The sequence below is a fragment of the Ursus americanus genome, chromosome 24 (assembly GCF_024610735.1).
Source record: "Ursus americanus isolate L20-20 chromosome 24, mUrsAme1.1.p, whole genome shotgun sequence".
Taxonomy (NCBI): Eukaryota; Metazoa; Chordata; class Mammalia; order Carnivora; family Ursidae; genus Ursus; species Ursus americanus.
The window spans coordinates 39,745,636-39,756,608 of NC_142150.1; the positions used below are offsets into that span (position 1 = coordinate 39,745,636).

Consider the following 10,973-nt stretch of genomic DNA (forward strand, 5'->3'; position numbering starts at 1 on the left):
CCGCAGCCGCAGCCGCAGCGGGGCCGACAGTGAGTGCGGGGCTGACGCGGGAGGCAGTGCGGGGCGCGGGCGGGACTCCCCGGCAGGGAGTGGTGCGCTGGGGGCGACCGGCCGGGAGGGGCGCGCACCTCCCGCGCGTGGGCGCCTCTGGGAGTCGTGCGGCCGCGCGTCCCGCCGCCCGCAAGCTCCCAGGCGTCAGCGTTGAAGACTCGGGAGGCGGTGGGAGCGAACGGCGGGTGTGCAGTGTGTCTGGGTGGTGGGCGCTCCGCGGTGGCCTGGCGGCCTGGGTGTGTGGACCGGAGTGTGTGCACACGTGCGCGTGCACCTCTGGGGTGCCTCCGCCCGGCGCGCACGCCCCCGGGGGTCCGGGTGTGCCCGTGAGTCTGGGGAGTGTGCAGGTGGAGTGTGTGCGTGCGGCGGGGCAGCGCTGCGGGCGGGAGCCGCAGGGCGGAGCGTGGGCGAGCGGGTCTTTGTGCCGGCGTGTGTGCGCGTGGGCGCCGGCACCCGCTCTCCCGGGGGGCTGACGGCTGTCCCGGAGGATGCTGCCCCAGGTCCGGCCCTGGTCGCTCCCGCCCCGTTCCTTCCCGGAACGGGGCACCCTCCCCCTCCCACCCCGCCCGGCCTTGCCTCTGCGCAACGACCGGGACCCGCCCCTGGGTTCCTCGAAAGCCGGCGGGTCGCTGGGAGACCCCGGAGGCTACCCGCCCGGCCCCTGGCGGGTCGCGGCGGAGCGGGGAGAGGCGGGAGGGGGGAGAGAAGCGCGAAGATGCTGCCGCAGCCGCGGCGGAGGACCAGGGACCCGCCATCCCCGTCCCCGCCCTGCGCGGACCGGCCTCTCCTCCCGCTTTCCCTTCGCGCGCCTCCGCGCCCCCTCAGCCTCCTGCTCCGAAGCCGGTTCCTCACGCCCCCTCCAGCCGCCCCCCCACCCCCGGCGTTCTCTCGCTCGCCCTGCGGGTCCCTCCGCAGGCTCAGTCTTTCTTTCCCTCTTCCACTCTCCTTCCTTTCCCTTCCCGGTGCCCTCTTCTCTTCTCAGTCCTGGAGTCCCTGGGCAGGGGCTGAGGGCCGGGCAATGGAGGTAAGGGGGAGGACAGAAGTGGGGGACTGGGTGTGCCCTGGTACCAAGTGTCCTGGCAGAGGGATATGAAGAGAGGACATCTATGGGCAGTCTGGCTGGGGGCTCCAGGGACCTCTGGGTGTGTCGGGGCTGGAGGAGGAGGGCGTGGGGGGGGGGCGCAGGCTAAGTTACTGATCCCAGCATCCCTGGTTCTACCCACAGTGACCTCAGCTCCCCAGGAGCCCCCTGCCCGGCCCCCCCAGGCGGGTGGCGGAATAGGCCGGGCTCCTGGGCGCGCCATGCGCAGCACCACACTCCTGGCCCTGCTGGCGCTGGTCCTGCTCTACCTGGTGTCCGGTGCCCTGGTGTTCCAGGCCCTGGAGCAGCCCCACGAGCAGCAGGCCCAGAGGGAGCTGGGGGAGGTCCGAGAGAAGTTCCTGAGGGCCCATCCATGTGTGAGCGACCAGGACCTGGGGCTCTTCATCAAGGTGCGTGGGTGGGCAGGAGCCCTTTCAGCAGTCACCCACGACACCCCCTCCCTCCCAAAAGTGCTGCATGCCAGTGGGGCCCTGCGCTGGGTTGCTGCCTCCAGACTGGCACCCGGTGAGGGCAGGGTGCAGCTGAGGGGTGCAGGGCAGAGGCTGGGATCCAGGTCTCTGTGTTTTCAATATGGCAGCCATGGGGGCATTTGTCTACCTTGCTTTTCCTGGCCTTGTGCTGAGCTCCTGGACTGTCTCCTTCAGGGTGATGTGATGGTGGTTGAGTGAAGGAACGAGTGAAGGAAGAAATGAATACATGGCTAGAGCACATGAAATATGTTACATTTTCACAGGCGTAACACACTGGTTCCGGGTTGCCGCATGAAATCCAGGGTGCCTGGATAATGGTGAATTTTAGCCACTAAACAAGAAATGCTTTTAAAAAATAAATACATCCCATGCAGTATTCTTATTTACTGAATCTGGCGACCCTACACTGGTTTCTCTACTTCGGAGTCACGGATGCCTTGGAGATGCCCAAGCACACTGTGAACAGTCCCCTGCCCCCTGGAAAAATGCACTTATATCCTGGTGGTTTCAGAGGGTGTCAGAGGGTGTCAGAGGGACACATTCAGAGGGTTCCAGGATGTCCTAAGCCTGCCACCATGGATACCAGGTTAAGCACCCCTTCTCCCCAGGACACATGCTTATGCTGAGGAGGCTAGAGGAAGGGCAGGTCAAAGGGGGTTCAGCTTTGGTTCAGTGACTAAAGAAAGTGCTGGGCTTCAGCCTTCTGGGGGTGCTGTCAGGTAAGCACCTTTGTTGCTTCTGTGATTTCCGAGTCACTATCACATAAAAACCCCAAGGATTAACTCTAATAAATTGATGTTTATTATTTTATGGAAGAGTACCCCTCCTTCCCTGCCTGTTCTTTTGGAGGGAGGAGCCAGGGGCATGGAGGCCTCAGTGTTCCAGCTGATTCCTAAGGTGGCAGGACCAGGAGCAGAGATGAGGGCGGGGTGGGGCCAGGACACAGGCGGCTTGGCATGTCTCTGACACTTCCAGAATGCCCAGTGAGGCCCAGAGAGGGCTGGGCAGGAGAATGTGTCTGGCCAGACCATAGGGCAGAGCGGGGGAGGGAGGGAATCTGACCTATTTTATCTTCACGATGTAAATGCTTTTTTCCTGGATAAAAAAAGAAGAAAAGGAAGGGCAGAAATTAGAAGTGTGGGCGTCAGCTGCTTTCTCTTCCACAACTAGGCAGTCCTGCAGCAATTATGCGCCTACTGTGTGCTAGGTGCTATGCTAATACACCATAGGGTGAGCAGGGAAATTGCTATGGGGGTGGAACATATGCAGGCTGTACCCTAGAAGATGTCACTGGGATGAGGGGGACAGATCCAGGGACAGATCACTGTAGGATTCAGTGGAGAGAGAGCTTTCCTTGCTTCCTTCTTTGTTAAACACCTGTTGTATGCTGGGCCCTGAGCTAGGTGCTGGGGGCAAGGAGGGAGATGGGGAAGGGGGCTTTGGGAGGAGCTGGTAGTTGAAATGAGGCAGGTGAGACATGTTGAATTTAGAGATGTGTGATTGGTTTGCAAGAGACCTGCAGGCAGAGGAACAGCATGGGCAAAGGCGTGGAAGTTGGAAAGCTCAGAGTGTTTTTGCAGAACTCGGATTTAGCAGATGCCTAGTCATTCGAAGCAAAAATTAGAACACCAGGATGACAAGAGATTTTTTTTCCCCCTAAGTAGTGAATTTATTGGAAAAGTCTTGCAAAATAAAATCTAAATCACTTTAATCATACATTTCACTTCTTGGCTTCATTTAAGAATTACTATTACAGGAAATGGGATCATCTCAGAAAATATGGGGGGAAGGTCACTGCAACTTGGGTTTCAAGTGGGGGCCCCAGGAGACAAGGTTGGGGAAAGGGAGGTGGGGACTAGTTTGAAAAGGTACTGAGATGCTGGGCTGGGAGTTTGGACTCTATGTTGCGACTGCAGGGAGCTATGGAGGATTTGGGGCAGTCACTTCAGGAAGATTCATTTGGAATGGGTCTTGCTAATGAGAATTGCAGTCAGAGAGAAAGAATGTGGTTTTTGATCTCCCCCACTGCCTTTGTGCCTTGGCTCTGTGCTCCTTGGGGAAGGGCCCTTCTGCCCCCCCCACCCCCCATTGTGCTCTGATCTCTGTCACTTAAGGCAGACACTCTCAAAACACAGACTCTGTCTTGAAGGGACCTGCAAGGTGGCAACAGGGGCAGACACATGGCCATTTCATTCATTTAATCCTATTTATTGAGCACCTACTGTGTAACACAGGATTTGGCTTGGACTTCAACAGGATGGGTGGGGGGTTGTGTGTCCAGGAGCCTTCCGATATTGGGTACAAAATTTGATGGCATATGAATCTTCCTGGAGAAAGGGTCCCTAACTTCCATCAGATTTGCTAAGGCAAGGAACTCAAACTCAGCTTTCCTAGGGGCGACGGGAGTGGTGGGGTCTGTGGAAAGCCGGAACACTGGGCATGGTCACTACTTGGGACTAACTTAACAAACGCACAGGGCTTACGTTAACTATTCACAGCTGTCCGAGGTAGGCACTAGCGTCATCACCCTCACCTGATAGAGGCGGAAACTGAGGCACAGAGAGTTAACTTGCGGGGTCACACAGCACCAAGATTTGAACCCAGGCAGTCTGGTCCAAGTCTATGCTCCTGACCTCTGTAAACTTGAAATCTTTTGTGTGAAATTAACGGGCAGATAACTAAAATCCTTTAAAAAAAAAATCTATTTATTTATTTAGAGAAAGAGCACTCTAGCATGCACACGTGCAAGAGGAGGGGGGTGGGGGGAAGGGACCAAAGGAGAGGGAGAGGGAGAATCCCAAGCAGACTCCCCGCTGAGCGCTGAGCCTGAGATCCTGACCCTGAGAGCATGACCTGAGCCGAAATCGAGAGTCCCACGCTTAACGGACCAAGCCACCCAGGCGTCCCAACTAAAATGTTTCTAAAACAACGTGGAGGTCAAACAAAACTGGGCCACCCAATTTGCAATGTCTACTCTGAGGGACTGCCCTCAGGAAGAGGAGGGAAGGGGAGAGCTGGGAGGGAGAGGGAGGACACCACTCTGGAGACTGGAGGGCCAGGGGCTTGGGCAGGACAGTTGGGAAGGGCTGAGGTTCCTCCTTCTGCACCTTGTCCTGCAGGATGTGGCTGATGCCCTGGGAGGGGGTGCGGACCCTGCCATCAACGCAACCAGTAACAGCAACCACTCAGTCTGGGACCTGGGCAGCGCCTTCTTTTTCTCAGGCACCATCATCACCACCATCGGTGGGGGAGGGGACTGGGCACGTGGAGGGGGGCAAGGGGCCGCTGGGCTTTCTCTTGGGGGAAGGTGCAGAGGGAGGAAGTGGGGGGCAAGCAGCCCCTAGACTTCCCGCACGACCCCTCTGCCCAGGCTATGGCAACGCGGCCCTGCGCACAGATGCCGGGCGCCTCTTCTGCATCTTTTATGCGCTGGTGGGGATCCCGCTGTTCGGGATCCTGCTGGCGGGGGTCGGGGACCGGCTGGGCTCCTCTCTGCGCCGCGGCATCGGTCACATCGAAGCCATCTTCCTGGTGAGCTGCTCCTTGCCCTGCGCGCCCTCGCGTTGGGCTCGGGTTACCCTTCCCTACGTCCCCGCCCCGCACGAGAGCGCGGGCCTTGAGGTCGCGGGAGCCTCGCGCACAGGATCCCGGAGGCGGCGGTGTGGGGGTGTGTTCCTGGAGGTTTTGGCGACGCCTTGGGTCCTTCCTGCCCATTGCCACTCCCTGCAGAAGTGGCATGTGCCACCGGGGCTGGTGCGAATACTCTCGGCGGTGCTCTTCCTGCTGATCGGCTGCCTGCTCTTTGTCCTCACGCCCACGTTCGTGTTCTGCTATGTGGAGGGCTGGAGCAAGCTGGAGGCCATCTACTTCGTCGTAGTGACGCTCACCACGGTGGGCTTCGGGGACTATGTGGCCGGTGAGGCCACCTTTCTTGCGCTGCACTTCCCTATCCACTCTATTCCTGCCCAGGGGCCCTGCACTCTTGCGTCTCCCTCCAAATTCCTCGTGGTGTGTGCGCTCACAGGCACTTGCTCCAATCCCTACATGCCCTCACGGGATGCACCTGCACGTTCTTGCACGGGTGCAGCACCTCGTGTGCCCTTACATTCTCGCATGCCTGCACCCCATGCATGCTCACACGTATATTAAGTGCACCCCTCACACGTGCCACATTCTTATATATGTGCACCCCTTCCATTTGCTCACATTTTTGCATGTGAGCACACTCACTCGTGTATTTGTATCTAGCACACCTTCAAGTCTTGCACACTCGTCTTGCATGCATTCACACACTCTAGCACACACCCACTGATTGCCCTGGAGAGGCGGATCCACTCACTGAGCTGGGAAGAGGGGCAGTGAACCAGGAGCTCACAGGCTTAAAGCCTGCCCCACAATCAACATCTTTCTGGCCTCCCCGGTGGTATCCCAGGCGCCAGCCCCAACCAGAGCAACGCAGCCTATCAGCCGCTGGTGTGGTTCTGGATCCTGCTCGGCCTGGCCTACTTCGCCTCGGTACTCACCACCATCGGGAACTGGCTGCGAGTAGTGTCCCGCCGCACTCGGGCAGAGGTAGGCGCCCCTGGGTCAGCGCTGCGCTTGAGCTGTGCCGCTGGCGCGCTCCACCCTAGCGGCGGGTTCATCAGTCAGTCTCCCTTCTAGAGTGCGGGCTTCTCAAAGCAGGGATGGAGTGCCCCCCACCCCCACCAAGTGGACCCGGCCCAGGGACAAAGGGTTAAACTTGGGCCGGTTTGCTGATGACTCCATCTCTGTTCTCATGGCTAGGGCTGCGAGATTTAGAAAAGAACAAAACAAAACAAAAAGCAGGAAGCCCAGTTAAATGTGACTTTCAAATAAATAGCGGATCATATTTGAGTGTAAGTATGTCCCAAATGTTGCATGGGAGGGACATGCATATATTAAAATTTTATTTGTTGTTTATCTGAAATTCGCATTTACCTGGGCGACCTGTGTTGTGTGACCCAACTGGTCGCGCCGGCCGTGGAGCTCGAGAGAGGCGCAAAGGTCTCCAGGGGGCACGGGAAGGATAGCTGAAATAAACCCGGGGCTTTCTAGAAAAGCTCCTGGAGAAGAGGGCTCTTAGGTTCGGATGGAGGAGAGGAGGGTGTGTAGCTGGGTGACGAGGCTTTCCGCGCTCTGGCGGGCTGAGACAGGGGGACCGGGAGGAAAAGAGGGGCAAAGGGGTAGCCTCCCGGGGTTGCAGAGGCAGTCGAGGAGGACCCGCGGGCGAGGACTGCCTTTCCTCCTCGCGCAGATGGGCGGCCTCACGGCGCAGGCCGCCAGCTGGACCGGCACGGTGACGGCGCGGGTGACCCAGCGAGTCGGGCCCACGGCACCACCGCCGCTGGAGAAGGAGCGGCCACTCTTGCCCCCACCGCCGTGTCCTGCGCAGCCCACCGGCAGGCCCCCGTCCCCGCTCCCCTCGAAGGCCGAGCCGCCCTCTCCGTCCTCGCCGTCCACCCCGCCCACGGCCTCGGCGCTGGATTACCCCAGCGAGAACCTGGCCTTCATCGACGAGTCCTCTGACACGCAGAGCGAGCGCGGCTGCGCGCTGCCCCGCGCGCCACGGGGTCGCCGCCGGCCCCCTAACCCTCCCCGGAAGCCGGCGCGGCCGCGGGGCCCGGGGCGCCAGCGGGAAAAAGGCGTGCCGGTGTAGGGGCAGGCCCCCCCTGCCCGGGCCTCTCAAAGGGCTTCGTTCTTTCGCTCTCCCCGGCATGCTCTGCTTGTTTGACCAAAGAGGCCTCTCTCGACCGGACTGAGGCCTGCGGAGGAGGCCACGGGTGCCGCCCCCGCTCCTGGCCCTCTCCTCACTTCATCCATTCGCAGACCCCCACGGCTTTCTGTCTCGCTGTCCCGGCTGGGCCCGTCCCTCACACCTCACGACTGTGCCTCAAAAGCCTGCATCAATAAACGAAAACAGTTTGCACCGCTGCGGGCGTGCGCGCTCCGGGGACGCGAGTGGGTGTGGGAGTGCTTGCGTCGGGCCACCTCCGGGGCAAGCCAGGCCTCCCGTGACCCCCGGGCCGGCGCCTCCTCCCCATGCCTGGGCCCGTGTCTCCGCCGGGAGGCTACCGGGTAGGATCCGGAATAGGAATGTGCCAAGGTGTTCTGTGCGTCTCCAACCTCAGCGCAGATACCGGGCGGTGGGGACGGGGGAGAGAGAATGGCATCTAACGTGGGGGGCTGTAGATGGAACTCTCCCTCGCGACCCCCGCAGCACCCTTCGGGACGGGATTCTGCCCCTCCCCGCTCCTGGAGCGTGACCCCTTGCTCCTCGCCCCGAGGCCTGTGGCGACTGGGTCCGTTGGGGCAGAACCATGGAGGAAAAGCCTTACAAAGTAAGAACTCTTCCCGGACCCCTTCCCCCTGTGAGCCCCCAGCCTGGGTCCCCTGGCTGTTCTCTCCCTCAGCCTTGGCCCCGGGGCAGCTCCCAACGAGCCCCCCTGAGCCGACTCGACGGAGGGACGTCCCCGGCCTGCTCTTCCTCTCCTTCCCAACTCCTCGCGGCCCTTGGCTTCCCTCGTTGTATGTGGCCCACAGGCGTCTTTGGGCAGCCATGGCTCAGACATATCGAGCCCAGACAACGACATCCGGAATCTGTGGACCAGAGCCACGCTGTCGCAGCCGAACCTGAATGTGCCGCGGTCCAGGGTCGGCGAGGACTCGGACATGGAGGGCAGCAGCAGTGGCACCAAGTCTCGCCGGTGGTACAATCAGAAGGCCCGCCGCGACTCGGATGGTGGTTGGGAAGAATGGGACGACGGAGAGGACAAGGAGAGTTTCAGACAGGAGGATCTGGACGAGCCCTCCTTGTTGGAGCTGGAGCTGCGTCGGGCCGGCTCCCTGAGAAGCCGTTTAGAGGAGGAGGAGGACGTCGATTCCAAGCCCGACACCGGTCAGTGCGGCGTCACAGGGTTGTGGGTATCCACAGGGCAGGGGGATGGCCAGGACCTCAATATCTGTTGCTGTGAAGTGGGGGGTGGAAGGGGAAGCTGTAGGATCCGTTTCCAGGATTCCCTTCCCGGGATGGGCGCCAGCGTTCATCTTTTACGCTTTAAATCAACCAGACATTCTTGGAGCGCCCCCTACTGGGCAGGCGGCGTACGAGGTCCTGTGGCCACGGCACGCCAGGTCCGAGAGACACCTGCGAAAATGCGCAAAGGCAGCGTGGTAGGACCCAATGCTTTTAATGGAGTCACTGGGATCTTTGAGAGGAGGGAGTTATTCCCTTGTGTATGGATTTGCTGTCGTTGAGGAAGTGTCTGTCTTTCATTCACTCAGTCATTGGCTACAACTTTTAAGCACCTACTTCTTGCTGGGCACTGTCTGGGACTTCCCCAAACCCCAGTCCCTACATTGCGGGATTAAAACAGATAACAATATTGTAATGCCATTTATTGAGTGCTTGCTGTGTGCCAGACACTGGCCTTCCTTCGCATGATCACCTTAAACTTCACAACCTCCATAAGGGGCTATTCTTATTACTCCATTTGACAAATGAAGAACTTGAGGGTCAGAAATTTCCAGTCATTGCTCCTAAGCCTCACCTAATGGGGTAGTCAGAACTGGAACCTTGGTGGGTAGGACAGTAAAGCCTAGGGTAGTAAACTACTGTCCCAGACTGATGTTGCACAACAAGATGGCACCTGGAGCTGGGCTCTGAAGGCCACTCCCCTGTCACCACAAGCCTGCCCAGGGAAGACCCAGCAGTCTGCAGATGACTGATCTCTCTTTTTCTCTTCTCCTAGAAATATCTTCCTCAGAGTCATCATCGCTCAATATCTCGAAGCACACACCCCATCGAGCCTACTGGATGGAGCAGCAGAACAGGGTTAGAAGTACCCAGGGAGACTGGGGATTTTAGCAGGGTGGGGATGGGCAAGTTGGGGGTTGCAGACGTGAAGGGGTGAGGGTGGTTTGTAGAGTGGAGGGGCAGGCAGGTTGGTTGGGGGGTCTTGGGGCTAGAGGGAGCAGGTGGGGCATTTCAGCTCGGGGCAGGGCTGGGGGCCCTGGGACATCTGAGCCTCTTGCTGCCTCTCCAGCTGCCACTGCCTCTGATGGAACTCATGGAGAACGAAGCTCTGGAAATCCTCACCAAAGCCCTCCGGAGTGAGCCCCTCCCCCAGCTCCCACAAGAGACCCTGGGGGATTTTGCAGGGCTTGGGCGTCTGGGAGTGGGGTTTCAGGATGTGTCTGCCTTGTCAGATTCCCTAACCACGTACAAGTATTCCAGGAGCCCTACCAAAAGTAAAAAATTGGGGAACTGGGCACAGGGACACCCAGTGGGGAGAGCATGAGGTGACCGTCAGGGGCCTGGGCTCCAGCCTTAGTGCCGCCCCCCTCTGGCTTTTCTAAAGCTGTTTCTCCACTCCTCAGTGGGCATGACAGTCTTTATGTGGCCTTGGCCCCATCCCTCGGTGCTGTGAGGAACCTCTGGACAGTGGATAATTTGGGTCAAAGTCCCCTCATTTGCCCTGCTGATAATATAAGGCAGGGATGCGGGCTAACAGCTTAGAGTGGGTGGTCCAGGAGGTGTCCTCAGAGCTGCCAGCTACCACTGTCCTAGTTCAGGCCTGCAACACTCTAACTTTGCCCTCACCCATGCTCCACCTCAGCACTCTCATCCTGCTCCACACCCCCCATCTGTTTGCAGTACAGGTGTATGACTTGACCTTTAAAAAAACAACTGTCAAGGCCCAGCACCTTGGAGATCCGAAGTTTCCCAGACTAACACAGACCCGAGTGCCACGCGCTCCTGCTACCCCCAATCACCCGCGGTTCCTCCGATCTCACGTGCAGTACCGCTGCTGGGGAGGCCATGCCCCTGCTCACTGCCCTGAGCTGAGCTCTGCCCTCTAGGCTACCGGTCAGGTATTGGCCGGGACCACTTCCTGACCAAGCAGCTGCATGGATGCATCGAGGGGCTCAAGAGGCGCCGGAGCAAGAGGCTGAACATCTTGGGGCACTGAGAGCACCGCCTCGGGCTCGGGCTCGAGAGACAGACAGCCGGACTCCAGCCCCCGACCCCTGTCCCGTCCCCAGACCCAAGCCCGACCCTGTCCACGCGGAATTTGAATCCTAGAGAAATAAAAGACTCTGTGCACGGTCGGTGAGTCAGTGCGTGGCTGCCCGCGTGAGGCGGACGCACGTGGCCCCGCCTTTCCCCGTGACCTTCACTCGGTCACCGCTGTGACCTTGAGCGTTCTCGGTCCAGGCCCTATTGGCTCCGCCTTCCAGGGATTCGAAATCCAGGACTTCTTGCATGTTTTATGCCTGCTTCTCCCACCCGGGGTCCAGCAGCTGTGTGGGGATACTGGATCTGCGGTCCA

General features: G+C 59.5%; 2 protein-coding genes across 2 annotated transcripts; both read left to right on the plus strand.

The window, feature by feature from the left end:
• Window positions 1-1,258: 1,258 nt before the first annotated feature.
• Window positions 1,259-7,300, plus strand: KCNK4 (potassium two pore domain channel subfamily K member 4). Its single transcript, XM_045775560.2, has 6 exons — window positions 1,259-1,542; window positions 4,743-4,866; window positions 4,994-5,154; window positions 5,353-5,539; window positions 6,056-6,195; window positions 6,899-7,300. Exons 1-6 carry the CDS (start codon window positions 1,354-1,356, stop codon window positions 7,298-7,300), a joined length of 1,203 nt encoding a protein of 400 aa, XP_045631516.1. The 5' UTR covers window positions 1,259-1,353.
• Window positions 7,301-7,835: 535 nt separating this feature from the next.
• CATSPERZ (catsper channel auxiliary subunit zeta) lies at window positions 7,836-10,706 on the plus strand. The gene is given in 5 exon segments (XM_087854985.1): window positions 7,836-8,144; window positions 8,146-8,539; window positions 9,393-9,475; window positions 9,687-9,753; window positions 10,504-10,706. Coding segments are annotated over 5 exon segments (837 nt in total). The 5' UTR covers window positions 7,836-7,961; the 3' UTR covers window positions 10,614-10,706.
• The last annotated feature ends 267 nt before the right edge of the window (window positions 10,707-10,973 follow it).

Excerpts from the sequence above, each read along its gene's own strand:
- KCNK4 (XM_045775560.2), top strand. The coding sequence starts at position 1,354 with ATGCGCAGCACCACACTCCTGGCCCTGCTGGCGCTGGTCCTGCTCTAC. Across the intron at positions 5,155-5,352 it reads ACATCGAAGCCATCTTCCTG|AAGTGGCATGTGCCACCGGG; the intron begins GTGAGCTGCTCC and ends CACTCCCTGCAG. Across the intron at positions 5,540-6,055 it reads CTTCGGGGACTATGTGGCCG|GCGCCAGCCCCAACCAGAGC; the intron begins GTGAGGCCACCT and ends GTGGTATCCCAG.